This window comes from Teleopsis dalmanni, chromosome 2 (genome assembly GCF_002237135.1).
Source record: "Teleopsis dalmanni isolate 2A chromosome 2, ASM223713v2, whole genome shotgun sequence".
NCBI lineage: Eukaryota > Metazoa > Arthropoda > Insecta > Diptera > Diopsidae > Teleopsis > Teleopsis dalmanni.
In genome coordinates, this window is record NC_051847.1 from 234,497,016 (window position 1) to 234,523,675 (window position 26,660).

At 27.1% G+C, this 26,660-nt stretch overlaps 1 protein-coding gene across 1 annotated transcript; it reads left to right on the forward strand.

Annotated features, from left to right (window-relative positions):
• The first annotated feature begins 2,833 nt into the window (after positions 1-2,833).
• LOC119676999 lies at positions 2,834-25,869 on the forward strand. The gene is made up of 7 exons (XM_038088265.1): positions 2,834-3,764; positions 16,109-16,203; positions 22,379-22,493; positions 23,628-23,725; positions 25,216-25,336; positions 25,445-25,681; positions 25,741-25,869. Exons 1-7 carry the CDS (start codon positions 2,907-2,909, stop codon positions 25,867-25,869), a joined length of 1,653 nt encoding a protein of 550 aa, XP_037944193.1. The 5' UTR covers positions 2,834-2,906.
• The last annotated feature ends 791 nt before the right edge of the window (positions 25,870-26,660 follow it).

Below are 26,660 nucleotides of genomic sequence, written 5' to 3' on the forward strand. Positions count from 1 at the left end.
AAATTAAAGAAAATTAAAAGTTATATTAATACTGTACATTTTAGGTCTTAAAATATTTAAAAATTCTGTATTTAGGGATATATAGCGGTATATATGTATATATTTTTATATATAATATCAACTTATAGTAGAAATACCAACAATATTTTTTAAACATATTATTTCTCCGTGCTTGTGATGATGTGAAATTATAAGTCAACTTTCTTATTTTACGTATTTGTAGTGCTTTAACCTAGCACTCTGATTTCTAAGTATTAAATTATTTCAATACTGCTGTGGTCTTAATATGTTATCACTTAGGCGGTCAAATCATACCTATGTAGTGAAGTTTTAAATATATGACTTAATTATATTAATAAATGATTTAGAGGTTTTCTTTGGTTTATAAAACATTCCGTGCAACATTTTCAGTACAATTCAATTTCTCTACAATTCCTAGAGAATGTAATTTTTATATGATATGGGTACACTCCTATCGTTAAAAAATCGATGTGTATACTGCACACTGAAAAATAATAGAAGAATGAAATAGAATAGTAGTATTATATATAATAATAATAATAGAGGAATTGTGTATATGTATTTAAGAACTTTTATAAATTTATACAGGCATAAAAAAAGAAATTCAGTTAATATATGAAAACAATTTTGGCATACATATACTAAATTAATAATATTTTTAAATTTGAAATCTATATATATTTTAATTTTAGTAATGAACAATAAGAAATAATCAAAAATTAAAAATAAGTTTATTTTCTTTTGAAAATATAGGTTTTCTTATTGTTCCCTACTCTTCTAAATCTATATCTATATAATCTATATCTATATCTATCTATATAATATTGATAAATCAATATAAACAATATAAATCGAATCGAAGAACTTATAAACAAATAGTAATAAAAAAATAAAAATAAATATAAAAATAAATAATTTAAAAATACAAATTATAAAAATAAATAAACACCAAATAATATCAAAATAATATATAAATTTAAGTTAAATATTCATAAATAAAGTGATGATCCAATAAACACAAATAGTAATATTATTCTAAATAGTGAACAAAATCGTTTTATGCTTTTACATCAATACTCTATAATACATATTATCAACTATGTAACCACATTAACAAAGGAATAATGAATAATAATAATAATATAATAATCATGGTGATACGTATGATTATTTATAATCGTAATATATAATATTATTAAATAATAGTATTTATAATAAAAATACGAAAAATATACATAGAAAAAGTAACGAGCAGATTTCTATCAAAATATTTATATTAATTTATTATTGTTTTAAAAAATTCATACAGCATTTACAAAAATTATAGAATTTTACTTAAAATCTAAATTCACATTAACATTATTATTATGTGATTTCTAACAAAATATATATGCAATAAAAAATTATTGACAAACTTGAAGAGACAAAAAATACTTACCTAATATTTAAAAATTAATTATAAATTAGTAATTAAGAGAAATAATTTGTGTCTTTTCCAATATAATCTTGTTTATCATCTTAACGTTTACTTCCAAACTAAAACTAAAAAAATATAAGTAGAATAATATAATAATTATCTCAAATAGAATATTAGACAAATCACATGAAACCAAATCAATGAACAAGTAATAATATTATAATAACATTTTATTATGTATAATTAAATAAGTATAACATTTAATTCCACTTTATTAAAATAGTGTCTATTACAAAAAAACAAAAAGAAAAGAATATACAACAAAAATATTTCTACGAAAATAATAATAAAAATTAGAACAATTTAAATTTGTTCAAATATTAATTATAGTAAAATAATATGATTAAAGATAATTATGTGTGTGTGTTTTTGTGATGAAATAAATACTAAAATTTTATCCAATACATAACTAATCGCTTTATGACTACTTAATATAATAATAATAATAATAATGATTATTTTTACAACTTTCATTTTAAAAACCAAAAATATTTCAAAAAAAAATGTGATAGTTGAAATAAATAAAATAAAATTTAAAATTTAATTAATTAAAACAATTTAATATAGATATAAATATGTAATTCTTTATATATATTTAGTTTTGAAATGGAATACATTTATCAATACCGTTTTTTAAGAAACACCGTGATAAATAAATTAAAAATGAAAACTAAACACAAACTATTATAATTAAACTATATATTTGATTTTTTTAGAAACGAAAATTAAAACCAAATACAAACTGCTATTAAACTATATATAATTTCATTTAATTAATTTAATTAAAATTATTTCATATAACTACGTATTTAAATTTTTTCTAAACAAAGTGATAAATAAATTAAAAATTAAAACCAAATACAAACTAAAATCAAACTAAATATAAATATTTAATTAAATTGTGTTTATTTATTATAAACATAATTAAATTTGTTTATATTATTTTTATATTATAAACAAAGTGATAAAAAAATTAAAAATTAAAATGAAATACAAACTATAATGAAATTACAAACAATTACTTAATTTAATTATGTTTTTTAAATTAATTTAAATCAATTGTTTGTATAAAAAAGCAATAATTTTCCTTTAAAAAATTATTGTTCATACACATATGTAATTCTCTAAATATTTTTTATAGACACGTAGTGAAAAATAAATTAAAAATTAATACCAAATAAAAACTATGAATTAACTACATATATATAATAATTTTTTTTTTTAAACGCAGTGATAAATAATTAAAAATTTAAGCCAAATACAAACTTTAATTAAGCTATATATAATTATTTAACTTAATTAAATTAATTTACATAAATTCTTCATATAAAAACAATAATAATTAATTGAAAAAAAAATATGGTAGTGTATAACTAACATAATTTGCGTAAATCAAATATAAAAAAATATGGATCACGAGACTAAATATCCAAGCTTGAGTGCAATTTCTAGCCATCGCGGCTCAGTGTGTTCAATAAGATCGCTTGAAGTTCCTCCAACACCAACGCGTTCACCTAAAAAAGTATCATTTTCGGATGAACTTCCTTTCTCTACCTCCACAAATGAATCACCAATAAATAATAAATCCAATTATGGCAGTCAAAACTCTTTACCAAATGCAGTAACCGAAGAGGAACTTAGCGCTGTGAATCATGTACTACTACAAGCAGCGCATTACCTCGAGAAATTGCATGGTTCACGCGACCACGATCAAAGATCAGAGCAACCAACCAATGCCTCAGAACAAAGACCTCAACAAAGTATACAACAAATTGTGATAGAACATGAAACTAAAAATAGTAAACTTAATAATAATAACAGAAATTTAAATATAAGCATTAGTGATTTACATGAAATAATTGAAGAAAACCCATCAGTTAATGAAAAATTACATAACAATGAAACATCGACTTCCTCACCTGCCGTACTTAACATTGATGACTCTTTTGAAATTATAACTAATTTATCAGAACAAGAGAAGCCAACACAAAATTTTTTGAATCAATCAAATCAAACAATAAATTTAACAAACAATCAATTTTCTGCACCTGATATGCCGTCACATATGGAGGAAATCAGCGAAGAACAAGTGCATGTAGTCAAATACATGGATCGTTACAATCTTAATTTAGATAAGAACTGCAGTTCAATGGAACTGGAAGCGAGACGTGAAAAATTACGTTGGTTGTTGATATCAGAATGCAGTGCTCTATTAGATGGTGGCAAGCACACCAGAGAAGGCTTCCGGAAACAATTTTTAGATGAAGTAAGTAAAAAATTAGTTCACTGTAATTTCAACAAACAACAATTTTTAAATAAACCCCAACTATTTATGTATTATCTGTCTATCTTTTACAATTCATGACAAATTGAAATACTTTTATCAGTTCGATGACCTAAAAATAAATAATTTTAACAAAATAAAAAATATTAACCATTTTATTAACCATTTCATTTTGGTTTATAAAACAAGTTTTTTAACAAGTTCAAACCTTAAAATGCGTTGACATTCACGTTCCTTAAACGACTTGCAACAAGCCCAGCTCGTGTTTAGATTAAGCAGCTTCTTCATAAAAATTACAAAAGTTTAAAAATTTGGCATTGAAATCGTCTGGAATTTTGTTTTGCTTCATTTTTTTTTTTTGTATTGTCGAATAAACCAAGAAAAAATGTTGCACCCTTCAAGTTGTATCCGAAATACCAGTAAACATCATTTTTTATACGACGATCATCATTAAATTTTATGGTCCAAAAGATGTTCGACTAGTTGCAAAACGCTTAAAGACAAGATTGGCATGCAAAGTTACTGAGAAGACTCACATTAATTTCATTTAAATGTGAAACCAAAAAAGATAAAATTGGGTCTAAAAGCCAATAAATGAAAGAAAAAGATCAAAAACAAATGAAGTTGTAAATACATCGAAAAAGCCGGTTAATTTTAATATTGCGACCTAAAGTTCATATAACGCATTTCGATGAAACTCGTTCCGAAAACTAATTTAAATTTTTATTTAATTGTTTTCTTTTTATGTTTATTAATTTTTTCTATTTTTAACTTTATACTTACTATGTCAATCTTATATTGTTTATCTTCCAGTCATTTAAAACACCAGACAAAGTTTAATAAACTGATATGGTGTTAAACTCCATCTATAAACTATTTAAAGCGCGTATTATACATCAGATCAGAAAGTTTCAATCGGTAGTAATGAAATGACTTTTTTCGTAAGGGTTATAAAAATAAAATATCAACTATTATTATTACTCGTACACTGGAATATCTTTACGCCATAATACATACCTTAATATAATTTTATGAATTTGAAAATTAATTAAAATTTTAAAAAATTCTAAAACTCCACTGGTCCACATTTTTAGCATTGCGCATACTTAGTGCAAATTAAAAGAACATAAAAAAGTAGTGAACTACAACAACAAAAATTCCTTTGTATTATTTTAATTAATTGAATTTTTGGGGGACCATACAGCTATTTCGAGTATTGCCAAATACCCATCATCAGTAGGTCTTGGAAATAATTCTTATATTTAATATGTATTTAATATTTTCATTTAATTTTCAATAATTTCATTTAATAAATGAAATAATAAAAAGCAATAAATAATACCTTGAAGAATATTGAAATTTATCAATTAAATAAAAATATAAACAAAAATAATATTTAGAATATATGTAATTAATTAATTTATGTAATTAATTCATATGTAATTCATATAATTATAATTAATTAATTTTATCATTTAATTTTTTAAATTCACAGCAAGTGCGGCTTTAGGTCAGTTGGTTAAATTTGACAGAGTTCAACTCTTGATACTTACAGTCTCAAAAAATTATTTTCAAATAATTAAAAACAAGAAATCTTTACAAAAATAACACTGAAGATGGGTATTTGGCAATACTTGACATACCTATCTATATGCCATCCAAACAATAGTTTATATTAAGAATTAAGTTTCTTTTAACAAAACAGTCGTTAAAATTCAATTTAATATTTTACTTAATTATTATGTTGAAGGTATTTGAGTACTGATTTGAGCACATATACTCTAACTTGAGCACTTTTACTTTTTCTTAACTCGAGGTATTTTCAAAATCCCTCTTTACGCTTTGATTGGATTAATGTTTATCACTTCATTAGTCTAAGCAATAATTGACCTCAGAACTGCATACCTCCCCGAGGAGTCTGTAAACATTCTAAGATTTGATAACGCGATGTTGATAAGTCTGTCAGATTTCGCAAATAATTTTAAGGCTCTATCCTTTATGTATTTTTTGATCGTATTAATCTTGAGGTTCCTGAGAATGTCATTCGTCATTTGAGCTTGACTATTTCTAGCTGGCGAATAGTAGTGTTTGAAGCTTTGCTAAACGCCACACATCCATATAGAAGTGATGAATGAATTATATTATATTTACTTAATATAATACAAACTTTAATCTTTTAAATAACAAAATAAGCTTATAAATTATTTCTATTAAAATATACTTAACATTATCTTACGCCAGATCGTTTACTTAATCCAATCTGTATATGACAAATTGTAGTAAATTTGTTCATTTAATTAAAATTAATCGCTTCAAATAATAAAGCGGTATATTAACTTACACATGCAAAACACAACCAAACACTTTTGACACTGAAGATACTTCTAAGCGATTCCCTAAAAAGTCTTTAACACTTTCTTTCTCGATAGTTCGTATTAACCAAAATAATAATCAAATATATGTACCTACAGCATGTACACATTATTATCATTGAAGACATGATTATTATCATTGAAGACACAAAATAGTAAATATTGTCGATGATAATACATGAAACCAATATTGCTGATTTTTCTGATAAGTAAATTTTTGTATGTTCATTGGGGTTTTATAATTATTATACTAATGAATAATAAAATATAATAATAATATAATATAATTATTATACTAATGAATAATAAAATATAATAATAATAATATAATATAATGCCTCAGCATGGGGCATAATAGTTGTAACGCCGTTAAAAGCTCAAAGCATTACAGAAGATAAACAAACTATTTAATCTTGCGTCAGCAGCTTCAAATATTCAATTTTAAGATAAGTTTAATTATTGAATAAATAACTTTATAACATATACATATATATGATTCAAGAAACGAAGAAACATCATAGAAAAGAGCACAAAATATCCATTTTCAATATAAACAAAGGCACAGACTGATAAATAAAAGGCAGTCAAAAGACTCTAGTTATATCAAAAACTGTTCATCTAAATAGCTTCAGTTATATATCAATTTATAGTATAGTATTTATAGTATTTTTGTTTAGAAAACCTCTATACCTCTATATAAAAATTATATGAATTATTTTTGTACCATTTTAGTATATAATGTACCTCCTGCAAATATTTTTTGTGAAACATTTTGTCATCTATTGTGTACCGTTCTCCTTTAAACGGACACTGAAATAAAGTAACATATACTCTATGTAGCACTATTCAGATTTTTTTCTTAACACTAATCCTCGTATTGCTAAGACAAAATCCATGCGCATCAACACGTCTAAAACCTCCCAGCTCACAATAGTTAATACGATCGTGGAAAACGTCGAAAAGTTTGAATACCTCGGCAGCATTATAACAGTAGAAGGTGGTACTTCACAAGACGTAGCCAATAGACTTTGGAACGCTAGATATGACTTCGCAAAAAACATTTAGCGTTCAACAAGTTTGCATTTAAACACTAAAATTACGGTATTCGATGCCTGCGTGAAAAGTGTGTTGTTATATGGATCTGAATCGTGGTTTGTTACGGTCGCGATCTCACAAAACTGCAAACATACGTTAACAGATGCCTTTGCTAGATACTACACATTTGGTGGTCGAGAACCATATGTAATAAGCGGCTATAGAAAATTACAAATCAGCAGCCGATTGAAAAGCAAATAATGAAGCGGAAATATGGCTGCCTGGGACATACCCTACGTAAACCGGTTAGTGAAATTGCACACTCAGCATTAGAATGCAATCGACAAGATAGAAGAAATCGTTGACGGCCAAAAATTACATGGAGAAGATCAATAAACAAGGAAACTAACTAATCATTCAGCGAGCTTAGAGCATTAGAGCGTAATAGGGGCGTCTGGAAAGTATATGTGAATAGACTAAATTCTAGAATTGTGGTTATAACAAGTAAAATATGTCATAATAATAATATTTCCGATTTTTATATACCGCCATAGTTTCTTCGCAAGCTATTGAGTTTTAAATTTGTAAACATTCAATTTTTTACATTAACTACACAAACACAGAGCAATACATAATATCTTAAAGGTACGATTCTTTACATATAATAGCTATTTTCATTTGCAATTCTAATATATAACAAAACCATGGAATTACAAAACTTGATATTAGGCATAGGAAATGCGACATAAAAATAAAGTTTTTAAAAATGTGATTATTCAACAAAAATTTTTAAGACAATTTTACTCAATATCTGTACAAATTATTTAATATTTAAATTAACATAATTAATTAAAACTTGATAGATTAAAATCGATTAATATTTCATCAAGTAGCAAGGAGTTCAAAAGACCTTTATATATGAAGTTAAACAAAATTGAAAAAATGACAGTTTAATTTAAAAAAGATAATTTAAAGTTTTACCTATAAAATTTAAGTATTGATTTAATAAATTTAAAATTAAATATTTAATTTAATTTATTTATTAAAAATGCTTAATTTTGGGATTTGCATTTAAGAAATTTTCGTTAATCTGCAGTCACTCAACCTTCATTTGAGAATATGTCGAAATTGTTTAAATTCCAAAAAAATTTTATTTTTTCAAAGAATTTTAACTCTTTCCTAATAAAATATTTCAAAACCTTTATTTTATTTAAAAAAAAAATCGGCTAGTGGTGGTAGTGTGGACCGCCGTAACTGCAGATAGTCGCTCTCCGCCCCATGTTCATTGACCGTGGAGTAAAAATAAACGCCAAAATCTGTTGGAAAATTATTTTAGAGAGAGAGCTGTAAAGCTCTGGGCAGAGGAGCATTTCGGTCGCAAGCGTTAGACACTCCAACAGGAATCAGCAACATCTCACAAAAGGCGCGACCAACCGAATATAGCTAAAAAAAACAACGTTCCGTGCTTTGTTTCATCTACACAGTGGGCACCGTGTTCACCTGATATAAATCCTTTAGATTTCTCGGTCTAGTGTATTTTAAAAAGTAAGATTGGCACTAAAAAAGCCAGTTGGCAAGAACTAAGCTGAGAATGGGCCGCAAATCCATTTGCAGGCAGCGTGCGATAATTAATTATTTTATACTTCCAGTTAGATGAATAAAATATTTGAGATAAATATAATTAATATATAATTTCATCGACACAAAAAGTCCATATATTATAAGATTTAAATAGTATTAGCTAATATTGTCCGATTATACTCACCTCAATGGGTTTAATACTACTTTATTAAACAATTGATATACTTTTTAATATTATTTTAAACCGAATTAATAAAGATTAACGTTCAAAAAAAAGAAATTTAATTATTAAACAAGGATCTGCAACAGCTTTATTTTATTCAATAAATTAGGTATTTTTATTGTTGTTTTTTATACATATTTTTCGTAAAATATCTGGTTATTAAAACCAAATAAAAAGCAAATACGGTATGCTCTCGAAAATCCGAATAACCGATTCCGAATGCTCTAATGTTCCTTTACTCTTAGTTATCGAAAATTCCAGAGCACCGAGAGAAATTTTGTTATTACCTACACGGTTGCCACTTGAAAATTTTTTTCTCACACAAATTGGTTCAAAAAGGTACCATTTCTGTGAAAAAAAAGGTATATTTTTTCTATTTTATTGAAGATAAAAGTCTTTTTATACAGAACAATTTTATTATTTAAATAATCGCACTTTCTCTTGCTGACCATATATCGTACATATCTTTTTATGAAATAGTTCTTTGCATAATATAATATAATTTAAGGTCTTAAAATCCATTCCGATCGAAATTTTCTTTTAACTTTTGCATTATATGCATAATGCAATAATGCATAATAAAATAAAAAAAATAATGCAATAAAAAAATAATAATATTCTTCGTATATATATAAAAATAGAAAAATGAAAAAAATATTTCTTTAATCAATTTTATACCCGAAAGATTCAGATAAAAAAGTTTTTAGTTTTCTTCAGATTAGAAAGATTACAACTAAGATAAGTACAGATACTCAAATTATTATATACCCATGTTATCGAGATTATATTGTATTTATAGGTTGTGTGTGTGACAAGATGATGATTGTGATTATATGATCAATAATATTTTTAATAAAATCATTGTTGTTTGTATTTTTTGACTATAATTAAGTACCAAAAAACTTGTCAATAGTATTTATTTACACATAATTAATTAATTCATAAATTTACTAACTTGAAGAAAAAACATATATCAGGTATTCAATTAAAAGACAAAGAATTATTAAGTAAACAAATTTATTAAGTAAAATGAATTCTTAATTTTTATATATGTAAGTACTATGTAAAAGTACGACAGATAGACGACGTTTTAATTACTAATTTTATTTCATTTATAAAGTGACTGTCACAATATAATTAGTACTCAAATGTTTTTTTTTTAGATAAAATTATTTCTTTTAATTTTATTACTTTTTTATTTGTGTTTTGTTTTAACAGTACATAATATTTTTTAAGTGAATTTTTGACTTACAATACAATTATTTACTATTGCTAAATAGCTATCTTCAACAGTTTGAAAATATTTCTTAGATTAATTCAAATAGCTTTTTTTTCTGGAAGAGCAAATTATGCTCTACACTAAAAAGTTTCTTTTTTTACACTAGCTGATCCGATAAACCTATTTTTATTTTGACAAAATTTCTTTTGAAGTTTAAAAGGCTTTTATCGACTATGACTATCCATTTATGTGAGATAGTCATAAAAAATATTATGACATTTATCAATGGATATGCTTTCCTTATTTTAACTGTTATTTCTCTTGATATCTTGATACATTTAGTATTATTTTTATTAACTAATAGTCAGTCCATGAATTTGTTTGAATATGTTTCATAAAATTCTCTGAATTCACATCACAACTACAAAATCTAAGCACACGTAGAATTTTATATATATATTTCCTAGATTTCATAAGTATTAAATGGGGTGGTATGAAGTGAGAATAACCAGAAACGTCAAAATAAACTGTATCTTGTTTTGACATTCGAACTTATTTATAGTGCTTCTGATAAACAACCTTGTAGAAGAAACTTTCCAACTATTATGCTAATAATCCTAACAATAAACTAGTAAATTTCATGATATCAGTGTCTAGTATTATTGTTATTATTAATCACAAAATATATATTTGAATAATACCCATATTGTATTTTCAAAACCCATATACAAGCAATGCAGTATTCTTTATAACTTACATCTAGGAACGAAATTAGTCTTCAATCATCACCTTCAACTTTTTGTTATTCACGTTAATTGGTTTCATATAGCTAAATTCTTATCGCTCTGATATTGGCTCTTGTTCAATATTCATCCCTATTCTGAATAAAATGGAAATGAGAGTTTTTTCTCTATTTCCATTTCTCTTATTCTGAATTAAAAGGAAATTGGAGTTTTGTCCTATTTCGTATCAAACTTTTCCCAAGCAAGTTTCATTTGTCTTCAATTGTTTGTTCTGCTTATTATTAATACTTGTATTTTCAAGTATTTCAAGTACTGCCAAAGTTCATCAAAAAAAAATTAAAATTTTTGTTTTATTTTAGGGGAACACCTCTCTCCTAAGCAATTCAGAATAGGGGAATTTAATTCTAAGAAGAAATACATTTTGGAAGATACTTATTACCTGGGAATGTTTAGAATAGAGACGATTATAACAATAACTTAATGCTTGATATTATAGTATTGTATTATATTATACTTAAATTCCATCATTTAGTTAAATAATTCATTGATATGTAAAAGTAATTACTAAAATCAATTATTTGATTACAAACAATTTCAATACCAATCTATATTAGTGCTTCTTACTAAATGAACTACTAAGGTGCGCGACAAAAAGATAAGGTCAGTTTGTTTTTTCTTTGTGGAACTCAATTTGAGTGATTACTCTTTGGATCTTGTGGATTTTATTGTTCGATAGACAGAATGCAACAAATAAATTCTAATATAATGAGTAAACAAAGTCCCGTTAGTTTTAAATATATCAAAAAAGAAAAAAAAGCTAAATATTGCTGCGACAAAATGATAAGGTCAGTTGCAATTTTTGCATTGTTTGGTCAAGTGAGTGTTCCGTTTGTATTAAAATTTGATTTATTTTAATAATTAAATTATTAAACAGTTTTTGAAGAGAAAATGGGTCGTGGTAAGAGTCTCACTACTTACGAGAAAGGGTTTATTGGCGGAAAGGTTGTTGACGGAGTTGGAATGAGACAAATCGCCAAAGACCTTGGAAGATCACTGTGCGTTGTACAAAATTATTTGAAGGATCGAGAAAATTATGGAAAAAAAAAGAGTCCTGGTCGAAAAAAAGTACTTTCCGCGACCACAGTGCGCTCCATTGGACGAATTGCCTCAAATTCTACTATAAGTGCAGCAAAAATTAAGGCAGAGCTTAAGCTTACTGCATCCAATAGGACAGTACTCAGAGCCATCAACGGAAATGAATATTTGAAGCGAGCCAAAATGAAAATAGTTCCTTGCCTCAATGCTAACCACAAAGCGAAGAGGCTTGAATTCGCTAAATTAAACATGTCAACCAATTGGCATCAGGTAATTTTATAATAAATAAAACGAAAATAATTTGTAGGTTTTAATGACTGTTTTTTTTCTTTTAGATGATTTTTTCGGACGAGAAAAAATTCAATCTTGATGGCCCAGATGGTTTGAATTATTATTGGCGGGATTTAAGAAAGGAGCCTCAATATATTTCAAAAAGAAATTTTGGTGGTGGTTCGTTGATGGTGTGGGGAGCATTCAGCTCTATTGGAACATTGCCTCTCGCATTTCCGTCAAAACGCATGAACAGTGCTGAATACCAGAAAGTACTCTCCACATGTTTGCTGCCTTTTCTTGCTGAAAATCGAGAATCGCCGCTTGTTTTTCAGCAAGATAATGCAGCGATCCATGTGAGTCGGTCAACAAAGGAGTGGTTTGTGGGCAATTCAGTGGAAGTCTTGGACTGGCCCGCGTGCTCACCTGACCTGAATCCCATGGAGAACATGTGGGGAATTCTTGTACGTGAAGTTTATGCCGATAACAGGCAATTCAGCACTGTTGCTGAGCTGAAAGTGGCCATATTGAATGCCTGGAGAGAAATTCGGCAAACAACGCTCGCGAGCCTGGTAGGATCGATGCCGGGGCGTATTTTTAAAACAATCCAAAAAATTGGAAGCCAAATTAATTAAAAAATTTATTCTGTTCATTAATAAACTTGTTTTCGTAAAAAATTGCAACTGACCTTATCATTTTGTCGCAGCAATATTTAGCTTTTTTTTCTTTTTTGATATATTTAAAACTAACGGGACTTTGTTTACTCATTATATTAGAATTTATTTGTTGCATTCTCTCTATCGAACAATAAAATCCACAAGATCCGAAGAGTAATCACTCAAATTGAGTTCCACAAAGAAAAAACAAACTGACCTTATCTTTTTGTCGCGCACCTTATTATACTGGCTTAACTACACATTAACAGTGCTTTAAAATATCATTGCTGGAATTAATTATGATATTTCTATAATGATCTAGACTCCAAGTATACTAAAGATACATGAAAGACACTGTTTGGGTTAAATTATAGAAATACGATCTCACATTCAATAAGCAGCGATAACTGCTCAAAATCAAATCTCGCTGGAAACACCATGTTTTAATACAGCTCTCATAAAAATTAGAGAATTTATCTCATTTAAAAATTTGTTCCTTAAAAAAACTAAGCTTTAATGAAATACTAAAACTAATTTATTTATACTAATTTATCATAACCACAGATTTTTTTTTATATTTGCTGAAAATAATCTTTCTAAAATTATTAGAAATATTTATTCCATCAGTTGTTCGAAAGCACCTACATCAAAACTGTCTTGAATTTTATGTCAGATCGTTATTTCTCAGTCTTTAATAACAATTATTGTTTGTCATCTTTTGCCAGGACTTAGTATACATAACACATTGTATACAATAAATCATTTCTATACATAACACTCCTTTTGCACTCTGATAGAAATAATTTTTACATCGTTATGTACTTAAGACAAAGTAAAACTTGTTTATATTATGCAAATATGTATTCTTCGGCATTTAGCAGAGTTTAAATGCTTGAAACTAAATCAACTTTTATTATAAATTTTAACACTCAGGCAACTTTCCTTTAAAAGCATCTATAAAAATGTGTTATCAGTTTTACTTAATTCGTTTCTTATTATGCGCATATCAAACATGGCACAATTTTTAAAACATTTTATGCTAATCTTCGAACCACACCCAAAGCGTTTCAACAATAATTTTTTATGCCACAAATTCGTAGATAGTTAAATTTCCAAGCACATCTTCAAGATTGCACTTTTAATAAAAAATAATTACTTCGAGTGGTTATGAAGCATCTACCATATGCCGCATGGCTAAGAAGAAGCAAGTTCTGAATTAAGTTTGTGTCTTAAGTCTTTCGTTCGAAGAATATCTTAAGCATCTGTCGTGTGTAATAGTCATAATGGAATTTTTTTAAAGACCTATGAAAATATTGTTTTTAGTACAACATAAAAAACAGTATGAGTATTTAGTGTGCAAATATTTTATTAATAATACTAATTTAAGCTTGATTTTTAAAAATATTAATTTCTATTATGATACTCGTAAATATTTTACTTTAACATAAACTTTAAAAAATTTTTAATTATAGTGGGTAACAAAGTATCCACACTTTTATATTATAATATTCAAAACTGCATATTTAATATGAGTGGGTTCATTACATGCAATGAACGTATAATTAAAAATATTTTAATTTATTAAAAATATTTAGATATCTTCAACATTTAAAACCTACATTTTAATAAGTTAAATAAACTTGATTGTATATGTCGAAGCAAAAGTAAAATAATTTCTTATTTTATTTCTATTATATATAATACAATAAGCGATGACATACTTTGTCAAAGTGAACTGTCGACATCATCTTTTAAGTTTACAATAGGGATCGTTTAACAACCGCTGAACGTACGAAAATTATGAAAACTGCCTACAAAAATTATGAAAATTTTTGGTATCGAATTTTCTTTAATGAGGAAGCTTATTTTTTGCTTGATGGATATATCAACAAACAAAATTTTCGTATCAGGGACAGTAAAAATTTATAAAACTATTGCATTATATGACATTTTTCATACTTGACGCAATTATTTTAGCAAATGTTTTTTAAAACCGTCAATAATATAAAATCATAATTCCACTAATTTGTTTGTTACATTATCTGAACCTTAAGTCATCAAAGTAAAACTTTCCGAAATTGTAATGTCAATTCTAAATATTCCCAGGTTTCTCCCAAAATGTACTTCGGCGTAGAATAGAATTCGCCTATTCTGAATTGCTTGGAATACAAACTGTTCCCTTAAAATGTGTACAGCATTTCCATTTTTTGATAGCAAAAGGTAAAAAAAATAAGAAGCAAAACAAATCGAAGAAAGATTAATCGAAGAAATTTGTAGGATGCTGCAAATCCTCTTAAGTGGCCTCATTTCTTGTAAATACATATGTAAATTTAATTTGGTTTTAAGATAAATTTGGTTTGTAGATTTCAAAAATATTATAAAGTATATAAATTAGCATTTATGGAGGAACATACTAGCATATTTAAAATATGATTTTTTATTTCTAACATGTTTTTATCTTGATTTTAAGACCAGATCAAACCATGGCGTTCAATCAATTGCCAATTGTACGGTAACCCAAAATATATTTGAAGTGCCCAAAACAACATAGACTACATTAACTCGAATTTTTTAATTTTTTTAATGAATCTAAGAAGATCGAATAAGGAGAGCGAGAGCAGAAACATTGTTCATGCTGAAGACATAATAACTCAATGAAGTTCTTACAAATGCTGACGAAATGCTCTGTGTTGTCCACATTTTCGAGATATGGCTGATATATTGAGTATGTGATGATACCCAAAATGGATATGCGATATCCACCTGTGTTGTACTCTGATCAGTACAATAATTGCAGAAAACAATTTGATAATTTATTGTCCGGGTCTTTTACAAAGCTTTTCGTTACTTTGCAAATTTCCACTTCTTTTAAGGTCCAAGCCCATAAAGCTTTAAACCAACAATAGAATCTATGATATAAGTTAATTCGTTACCTATAATCCCACAGTCACAACAAATCCATATAGATAACTCTATCATACATACATTTGAAAAACTTGATGGATTAGTAAGAGATATATTCAACCCTTAACTGTTTAGTTTTAGTTTAAATACTTAAATAATAACTACAAAATCTACCGGAAAAAAATTTTTTGTCACAAAAATATATCTAATAATTTTTTTTTCTTTTAGGAATTCCAAAGAAAACTTTTCTATTTATTTGATTTGGAAGGCAATGGCTACCTCGTACAAGACCGATGGGTTGAACACTTAAAAGGACGCTTAACGTAAGTTTAATAGCAAAAATGTAAAAAATGATTATTAAAAATTAATAACTTTATTAAGTATTAATTTATTAAGTATTAATTAAGTGTAACACTATAAAAAATAATATTGATTTAATTGAAAATTTAAAAGGAGGTGGGTCTCTTAAATGACTATAGAATAGAATATATATAATACCTAAAATAAAAATTTTAGGTATTATATATATTAGATATTTTACTAATCATCATCAATTTTTTTTTGAAATGAAATTAGACAAATTAGCTCATATTAGCCAATAACGATATATCATATATAGAAATTGGTAATCACTACACTAAAAAATATTTAAATTTGTGAATAAATTTTTATTTCAATAAATATTCTTTAAAGTAATGTTAATTTAATTATCTGATATCAGATAATTGAAAAAAATCCATAAAACTTTCCCTCTAATCTTTGCTATACTTTACAAAACATCGCTGTATAATTCACAAAAATTCTAATAAAAGCTTTTAATTTTGAAATATATTGAAAAATATTATTTAAACAAAATCCAGATGTGGAATATATTTAAAATTCTTTTAGAAAAGAGACTTCTATTAAACTCCCACATAATTGCTTTAGATTGTCAAAGAAAAACGCATAAACATCAAAGATAGTTACTAGTTGGATTTCATTAAGGGAATGCGGTTAGTTATCGAGTTACGACCAATACAGAAATGTATACAGACTCTCATTTGTGGGGGTTTTTGAAAACAAATTTAAAGCTCATATAAAAATATATAATTGAAAAAATCCATTATATATAGAATATAGTAGTTTGAATTATTTAAGGGGAGTTCAAATCCCAAAACTCTCCTTGTAAATCCCATTTGGAACAATTAATTCTAACAAATTAAGTACATAATGAATAATTAAATCTCACAATTTATTGCACTCTTCTGTCCTATTTAAAATGAATATCTTCTATAGATAAAGTGAATTATTGCTTAGTCTGATGATGTGATAAACAATAATCCAGTCAAGGCGTAAAGAGGGGTTTTGAAGATACCTTGAGTTAATAAAGAGTAACAGTGCTCAAATGCACTGGCTTAAATAGCTTCAACATAAAAAATGAAGTTATTAACTATTACAATGTAGGTATACTAAAATTACAACAAATTTCCATATTGGCTAATATAATAAAGAAAGTAAAAAATGTTTCCATATTAAACTTCAATAAAAATTTAAAACTTCTAAAAGAAGACAAATGAGGAATATGTTACTTTTATGCTTAAGTAATAAATACATATTAACACAATCGTTCCAAAGGACTAAATGGTTTCTTGGGATCCACTCTTACTATGTACTAATAAGTACATATACAAAATAAATTTTGCTGTCTTATCAAAAAAAATTATTATTATTAACATTAAATTAAACTGTTATATTTAACAGTCTCATAAACAAATTAATGTTTTCTACTCAATGTACACCACTGGAATTAGAGAAATCCGTAAGTTTATATTAAAATAGTCTTACAAGTCTTGAAAAATAGACTTCAATACAATTTTAGTATTCAATAACATTTATATACTTTTTCATAATATAATTTCTGAAAGATGTATTAATAAAATAGCATAGTATTGATTTTTAACTGCACTATTATCAATCAGATTTTATTCTTTCTATAGTTAACGAATAGTGGTAATATTATCACAGTTTTATGTTAAAATCCTTAAAAACTACTTCATTTCAGTACTGAAATTTAACAATTATAGCATAAAGCTTTTAATTAATTAATTTACTTAATTAATAATTCAATTATTCTACAGTTAATTTCATTCTAATATAACACAGCAAGTGAATTAAATAATGAACTGTCACAGCAAATTAACAAAACTCCAAGTTAGAACATACAAATCAAGTACCGCTTTGGGTCAGTTGGCTAATAAACGACTCTGAGCGACTCTTTAGCAGAATGCGAGTTCACCCTTTGATACTTGCCGATATATAGAATTTATATATGCCAATGGAATTTGAATTCACAGAGAACTAATAGTTTATTTAAAAACTAAACTTAATAAAATATTTTTTTATAAAAACTATATTTTATTAGCATTAAGATGGACTATTTAATTCAAAGAAATTTTTATTTAACACACATCAAGAAATTATTTGCCATAAACAAATTAATATTTTCTACTCAATGTACACCACTGGAATAACAGAAATCATTCAGTTTATATCAAAATAATCTTACAAGTCTTAATAAATAGACTACACTTTAATTTTAATATGCAATATCATTTATATACTTTATCATAATATAATTTCTGGAAGTAATAATTATAAAATAGCATATTATTGCTTTTTAACTGCGCTATTATTTTTCCTATAGTTAGCGAAGAGTGGTAATATTGTAGCAGTTTCTCCAAACTCCAAGTTAGAACATATAAATCAAGTGGGCCAGTTGGCTTATGTACACTAATACTAACAATTAAATATAATAAATAATTCCAAGAACACTGATAATGGTTATTTGGCAATACTCGAAACAACTCTATGGCAGCCAAATATTGAATTAATTAAAAATAATAAAATTTTGTTGTTGCAATTCCTTGTTTTATGACAGAATAACTCTATTTTTTAGTGAATAAAAAATAAAAAAAAATAAAAAAAAAATAAAAATAAAATAAAAAATAATAAGAATAAAAAAAAATAAGAATAAAATAATCTTAAAATTTATCGAACTGTGGTATCGTATAGTATTATTGAATCGAATTGTTTTGATGTTTGATGTTTTGTTAATTTTGTTGATTTTCAAAAACTTAGATTTCTTTTTTTATCTGTATAAGAATATGATCCATTCGAGCTATAAATGGGAATCTTGTGGAATTTGTTTTTATTTTTTCTTTATAAATCCTTTTTTTATTCAAAAATGTTATAAATCCAGTGTTTTAATTATTTTTCTTTTTAAAACAAATAAAATTAATAACTTTTAATCAACATTCTCGTCTTCAAGTCTGTGTTTACGAATATACCCATATCTCACCACAGCTAGGTATTGAAACTTCCAGGTTGTCTGTTGGTATTCGAACTCGAAGTGTTGGCGTTAGTAATTGACTTATTTGACTCATGTAGTTGTATGTTCCTTACTACGTTCAGCTTGAACATGATGTAAGCCACTACTTCTTGTCTTTGTTCCCGTATCTTGTATCTCTGTTAATGTTAAGACACCGTCGCCGCTCCTCACAGCTGGAACATGACTACCTAATGTCCACCTACTGAATTTTTGCACACAAAATTCTAATGCAGATTCCAAAGGCATGTCTCTTTGCCACACAGAAATGTCGCAGATGCTGCTTCTTTTTTGTTTCTTATAAGCATCTTAATAAAAGACGTACAAAATCTTGTTTACGAGCCTCTGCAACAACATTAGATAGTTTGCATTGCACTTCCTTGACTATTTATTGCCAAGACTTCTCTAAAGATAAACAAGATTAAGTATTTTTTTTATAAAGTGCATGGTTTGTTGTTAGTTCGACTCAGATAAGGCATCATTTGGAATATTTAAGTGTGAAATGGCTACAAGTACGACATGAAAAATTAAATGAGATAATCTATGATGATTTAATACCGATACATTTTCATGGGTGCATTTAAAGACAAAATTTATTGGAATCAATTTCTTTAAAATTCATTTGAATATATAATTTTAATCGTTTCGAACTGGTAACTGTTACTGTTTGCTGCAGTAATAAATATATTTCTAATATGTGAGATATTATAGAGAATATTTAAAATAAAAAATTACACAAACCTATTATACACTCCTGCACACTCCTGTCTCTATGTATTTTCCTAATAAGGAATAAGTGTATACTCTTTTGTACAAATATTTGCGGTTCGTCATCAACAGTAAAAGATTTCTGGACATAATTAATGTCCAGAAATCGGCCAAGAACGATAAGGAAATGGTTTATAAAATAAAAAACCATCTTCGATCAAGACCATCTGTATACTGTGAATGGCGTCAACATAGCTCTTGGGCTATAAAAATAATTAGTGTCCAGAAATCGACCAAAAAGGTGTAACCCACACCATTCAATTATGTCGATTATCTCCAAACATGCAACATAATAAACTTTTATTATAATTGCGAACCAATCGAAGAGAAACACAGTTAATAGTAGAAAAAAATATTCAATCAAAAAGAGTATTTAACCACGGAGCTCAAAAAAGCTATGATTATTCAATTAAAGTACGCATAATTGCAACAACTAGATTACGAGGGCTGCTATATATATTTCTGACCTTATAATGAAAATGCGAATATTTATCATCAAAAATTGTTTTATTGTTTTTCAAAGTATTTTCCAGCCTGATTTATACACTTTTGCATGCGCTCAAACCAATTGTCAAAGCACTTTTTCAACTCCGATCGAGACACCTCCAAAACATGGTTTTTGAACGCTTCAACAGCATCTTCTGGCGACGAAAATCGTTGACCACGCATTTTTTTCTTGATGTGCGGAAATTAAAAAAAAATCATTGGGTGCCAAGTCAAGTCTGTACGGCGGATGACCCATCAATTCGAGGTTTTGGCCGGTCAAAAAGGAGCTGGTTTGAACCGGTGTGTGAGAGCTCGCGTTGTCATGGTGAACAATGATTCGTCTTCTCTTGTTCGTTTTTCCGAAGACTTCAGGCAAACAAATTGTGGTTTACCACTCAGAAGTGACCACTCATCATTACTCAAGCGAAACAGTTGCCACATGACCAGTTTTGCCGAAGAAACAGGCGACCATTTGCTTCGAAGTGCTTCTTCCACGAACAACTTTCGTTGGATTTGGCTCGTCTTCGAAGACCCACACGGTCGATTGTTGTTTTGTTTCGGACTTATATGCATAGATCTATGATTCTACTTCTATTTTTTCAATATTTCTTTGCACCAATCGACACGAGCCTTTTTTTGAGCGAATTATGCGGGATCCAACGAGGACAAACCTTTTTTACGGCCAGGTTTTCATGCAATATCGAATGTATTCTGGTGGGAGAAATGCCCAAGGATGCCTCTATCTCACAGTAGGTCACATGACGATCTTGCATTATCAGTTCACGCACGGCATCAATGTTCTCTGGCAGAACGACCGTTTTTGGACGACCTTCACGGAATTCGTCGTTGAGCACTTACTGTTGCCCAGGCCAGAAATGTATATAGCAGCCCAGTTACGCTGATTCGAAAAAAGGATCAACATACATACATACATACTTTTTTTCAAACTTTTTAAACATAACATAAGAATTAATAAAATTTGTATGATAATGTACATAAAATTTTGTAGTGTAAGTTATTTGAGTAGTATTTTTGAACACCTAATTTAGGATCGTAAACAGAAATATATATAAACGGACCCATTCTGTGCACTTTATAAACTTGTCCAACATTGACACTTGTCAAAATTGACTGGTGTAAAGGTTTTGGTATTTTGTGACATAAATAAAAAGCTCTTTTCCTTGTTAGTTGTCAATACTACAAATGCTGTTGATAACTATAAAAATATGCTCTTTTTAAGCATTTTTTATTTTTTGCATGCATGACAAATATTCTTAACTAAAATATACGCTCTTTAGCATATTTTTTATTGAATGCATGAAAAATGCTTTTGGCAACTTAAAATATGTGCTCTTTACAAGCATTTTTTACGAACAGTTACGAACAATTACGAACAGTTTTCTATACAAAACACTTTACACCATAGTGTGGTGAGAAACACTAAGTACTTAAGCTTTGAAATATGTCAAGATGTGTCCTGAATACCAAAAAGCTTTCTGCTTTATAAAAATCAAAAATTTTATTAAAGAATTTGACAAATCTGTCAAGTGCACAGAATAGGTCCGAAAATGTGTATATGAAAACTAATTCAATGTTCGTACAAAAACATTTTATTAAAAAAAATACATTGTTGCAAATATAAATTGATCTAAAATTGATCTGCAAATTGATCGAGGGGAGTTTGAACTCAAAACTTGCCCAATAATAATGTATATATTAATAATAAGAGCAATAAACTTAAAACATTATTAGTCATTTAATCTTTGTTCACATTTCATATCACTAAGGGGAATTTTTTTAACTTTATGAACGAAAAACTTATATATATGGATTTCCTTTAATCTTAGAACTGACTAATTATATATATATTTTCTTTTCAGTGATGACAGACAGATGGATTTCGCAGAGCAACTTGAATCAGTGGCATATGTAATATGTGGTGAAAAAAGTAAAATTACCTTCAAAAATTTTAAAGAAATTTGGCAGACACGTGGTGTAAGTACTCAAGTATTCTATCTATACAACTAACATCTAGTTTCGTACAAAGTATACTTTCTGTAGTACATACATTAAGACTGAAAAGTTTTCGGAAATTCTCATTTAAAATTCGCGCGCTGTATATTTTTCGATATTTTAAGTTTATGTAGTTTGGCAGCACTGTCCTTAATTACTATGCCAAAAATGAGCTCGATCTGTCAGACAGTTCGTTTACGGCAGCTGTTGAAACCAGTTCACCTCAGTAGTGCGTTGCGAAATGTCTTCGACGGTCGTACGACCGTCCTGGAAGGCTTTGTACCACTCATAAACTTGAGTTTTCGATAAAACTGATTCCCCATAAGCCTTTTGTAGCATTCGCAACGATTCTGCACACGAAATTTCGTTCGAAACACAAAATTTGATGCAAACTCTTTGTTCAATATTTTTTTCCATTGTTTTTTTCGCAACGCCCTACTGAGGTGAACTGGTTTCAACAGCTGCCGTAAACGAACTGTCTGACAGATCGCGCTCATTTTTGGCATAGTAATTAAGGACAGTGCTGCCAAACTACATAAACTTAAAATATCGAAAAATATACAGCGCGCGAATTTTAAATGAGAATTTCCGAAAACTTTTCGGTCTTAATGTATAAGATATCTTGGCTATTTTAATGCAATTTAAAGTACATAGATATATATAAATGAATTGAGTTTCCCTGAAGATGACTATCGAAGGTAGTCGAAATATTGGAAAAATATTTTAATAAAATATAAATTGTTTTTAAATATAAATGATAAATTATAGTTTTTTTATTTCTATTTAAATTGACCAATTAGCCCACTAATAAATTATTATATAAATGAATTGAATACTTTATTAAACATATGAGAAATAAGTTAATATATCTAATGAGCTATAATTAAGATTATTTTCTGACTAGCAGCTACTTTATCCCTGTAAAGCACAGGATTGTTGTTTTTTTATTAATTTTTATGTACATTGTAAATAGTTAAGCTCAAGGAATTAAAAACCAAACAGTATAATCATTAAGCTAATTTAATATTTTTAATCTATTAATCCAAATATAGTTATTATATTTTAAAGCATATGCGTCAATATTTTTGAACATCATATCTTTTAATGTAATTACAGGTACTAGATAAATTATATCGACTGATTGATACGGATAGCACAAATTTGATATCAACTAATCAAATTATGGAATTTATATCACACCTCACTAACTCAAGGTAAATATTGTAAAAGAAAATTAAAAAAAATCAATTATAATTAATACCTAATTTTAACTATAATAATTTTCCTTATTATTAAAGCAAAAAGTTCCTTTGATAACTTTAGCCTTTCCTTTGAAACTTAAATACCCCTTTAAAAAAATCTACCTATACTTTTATTTCCTTAATTATTGATAAAAATATGTTTAAGATCATCAAAAAGTTTATATTTTACTTTAAAGTATTAATTTATGATACTTATTTTTTATTTTCTTATACAAGCAACTGCCGCTTTTAATACAGGACTAAAGTTAATAAAATATACTTGCAATTGATTTTTTACAAACTATTATTTGGACCCTGCCTTACCATTAAGCTTGAAATACAACATATTCTCCACGGCACTCCTTACAGTACTGAGCAACTTAGAGATAATTTTTGATTATTTATCGATAAATTTCTGGCAAACCCTCAACCATAATTTGACGACATAAACACGATCCCTCACGTAATCCTACAAAAAAGTACAGATCACACCTATATTCTATATAAGTAACTAATGCAAATAGATAAAAGAACGAATATGAATAATTCCTTTTATTTGATGGACTTATGGGATTCGATGGATTCGATCCATACATCGAGTTTTTTTTGTATCCAGCCTTATTCAAATGTTTACAAACGATTTTTTGTGCAACCTTTAGCTTTTGGGTAATCGAAACAGTGCTTACATGATAAGAGTAGATTGGACCTGACAATTTCCATGATTTTATTGACATTTTGAACAATTGGCCTTCCAATGCGTGTGCATTTTTGACTTCGAAATTACCGGAATGGAATAGATGAAGCCAAAATTGGGCATGATTAACAGTTACAGTATCTACTATAAACTATAAACACTATTCACATTTTCAGCCGTCTGGCTTGTGTTTTCACCTTTATCAAAGTAACACTATAAGTGTCCATTTTTGATAAGCGCTTAAACAAAGCTGAGTCATCCAATTACCAAACTGTCAAAAGAAAATAGCAGTTCTTTGGTTCTTTGATTGGAATCCAATCAATTTCATTTATTAATATCAGAAGCGATTAATCAAATCAAAAAATAGAACAAAATCGAATAATTTTTAACATCTCTTCTCTCCAATAACTAATAAAATTTTACAGCCAATTAATTAGAAAATTTTTAACAGAAATTTGAAGATCACATTCCAATAAGTATAGCTAACTGCAGAAACTAGAATGACATTTTATAAACCAAATTTTATTAAAAGTTGTGTTATTATTAATTAATTGTGACCTTATAGTGCTTTAAGGGTACTCTATTAGTAATACAAGTATTGCTACAGATTTTTAGAAATAAATATTTTACAGAAACTTTCTATTATCTACTTAATTAGTGAAGGATCCATAAATCAAAGAAAAGCAAAATATTTTTTGATGCCTACTTTTGAAATGACACTACATAGAAAAAATTCATAAATTACGTGATCAATATAAATTTTTTTCAGACCACGCACTGGCTTCGACAAGAGCTCCTTAGCACGCCTGGAACAATTATTTCGCAACACTGTTGGTAATGAGCAGGAAATACGACGCGAAGAATTCAAAAAAATTGTTACATCAAAGAATGTAAGTATCATTTAAGTTTATGAGATACCAATAACATTGTAAGCAGAACATGACAGATATCACAACTTTTTAATTGCATTTAACATGGTTTTTATTATTTACATGCAGCCTTTCTTTACGGAACGTGTCTTTCAAATATTTGACAAGGACAATTCTGGTTCGATATCATTACAAGAGTTCATTGATGCAATACATCAATTTTCTGGACAATCCGCGGATGATAAAATACGTTTTTTATTCAAAGTATATGACATTGACGGTGATGGTTTGATTCAACATAAGGAACTGCACGATGTAATACGTGCTTGCATGGAGGAAAATGGCATGGAGTTTTCAGAGGAACAGGTAAGTATTATTCTATTAAATTTGTACGCATATTCATTTTTTTATATTAATAAAAATAGATTGAAGATCTAACCACAGCTATGTTTGAAGATGCCGATCCATACAATCGAGGTGAAATAACTTATGAAGCTCTTAAGAATCAATTAAACAAACATGGTGGATTATTGGAAAATCTAAGCATAACGTAAGGAATACAATTAAATAATCATTTTAAACTATATTTTAAAATTATTTAATTAGTATACTAGTATTAGAATACAATTTTATAGATTTTATACAAATTTCATACAATACTATAATATATTATTTTATAAAAACTGCCATTTAATAATGCATAAAGTTCAAAATTGGATATGTTTTCATTGCAAATATAATATAACCATATTATGCTTATTTACTCTTTCTTGTAAATAATTTCGTGTATTAATAAATTAAAATTTAAATAATAAAATGCTGGCTTACTGCACTTAAAACACGGAAGGAAAAGAAATATCAAAAAAGAGAATATGTGATAATGTCTGTACTAAAAATTTTAGATGTTCCAAAGAAAAACATAAAAATAAAATAAAAAGTACAAAAAAAAAATTAAAAAAAATTAAAAATAAAATAAAGAAGTTTTTCGAACAGTAGTGAACTACAATAACAAAAATTCATTTTATATTATTTTAATTAATTGGATTTTTGGCTGACCATGCAGCTGTTTCAAGTATTGTCAAATACCCATCATCAGTAAAATAAAAATTAAAATAAAATAAAATTAAATTAAAATAAAAATAAAATAAAGATAAAATAAAGATAAAATAAGGATAAAATAAAATAAAATAAAATAAAATAAAATAAAATAAAGATGAAATAAAATAAAATAAAATAAAATAAAATAAAGTAAAGATAAAATAAAGATAAAATAAAATATAGATAAAAAATATTAAATTAAATTAAAATTAAAATTAAAAGTGAATTTAAAATTGAATTAAATTAA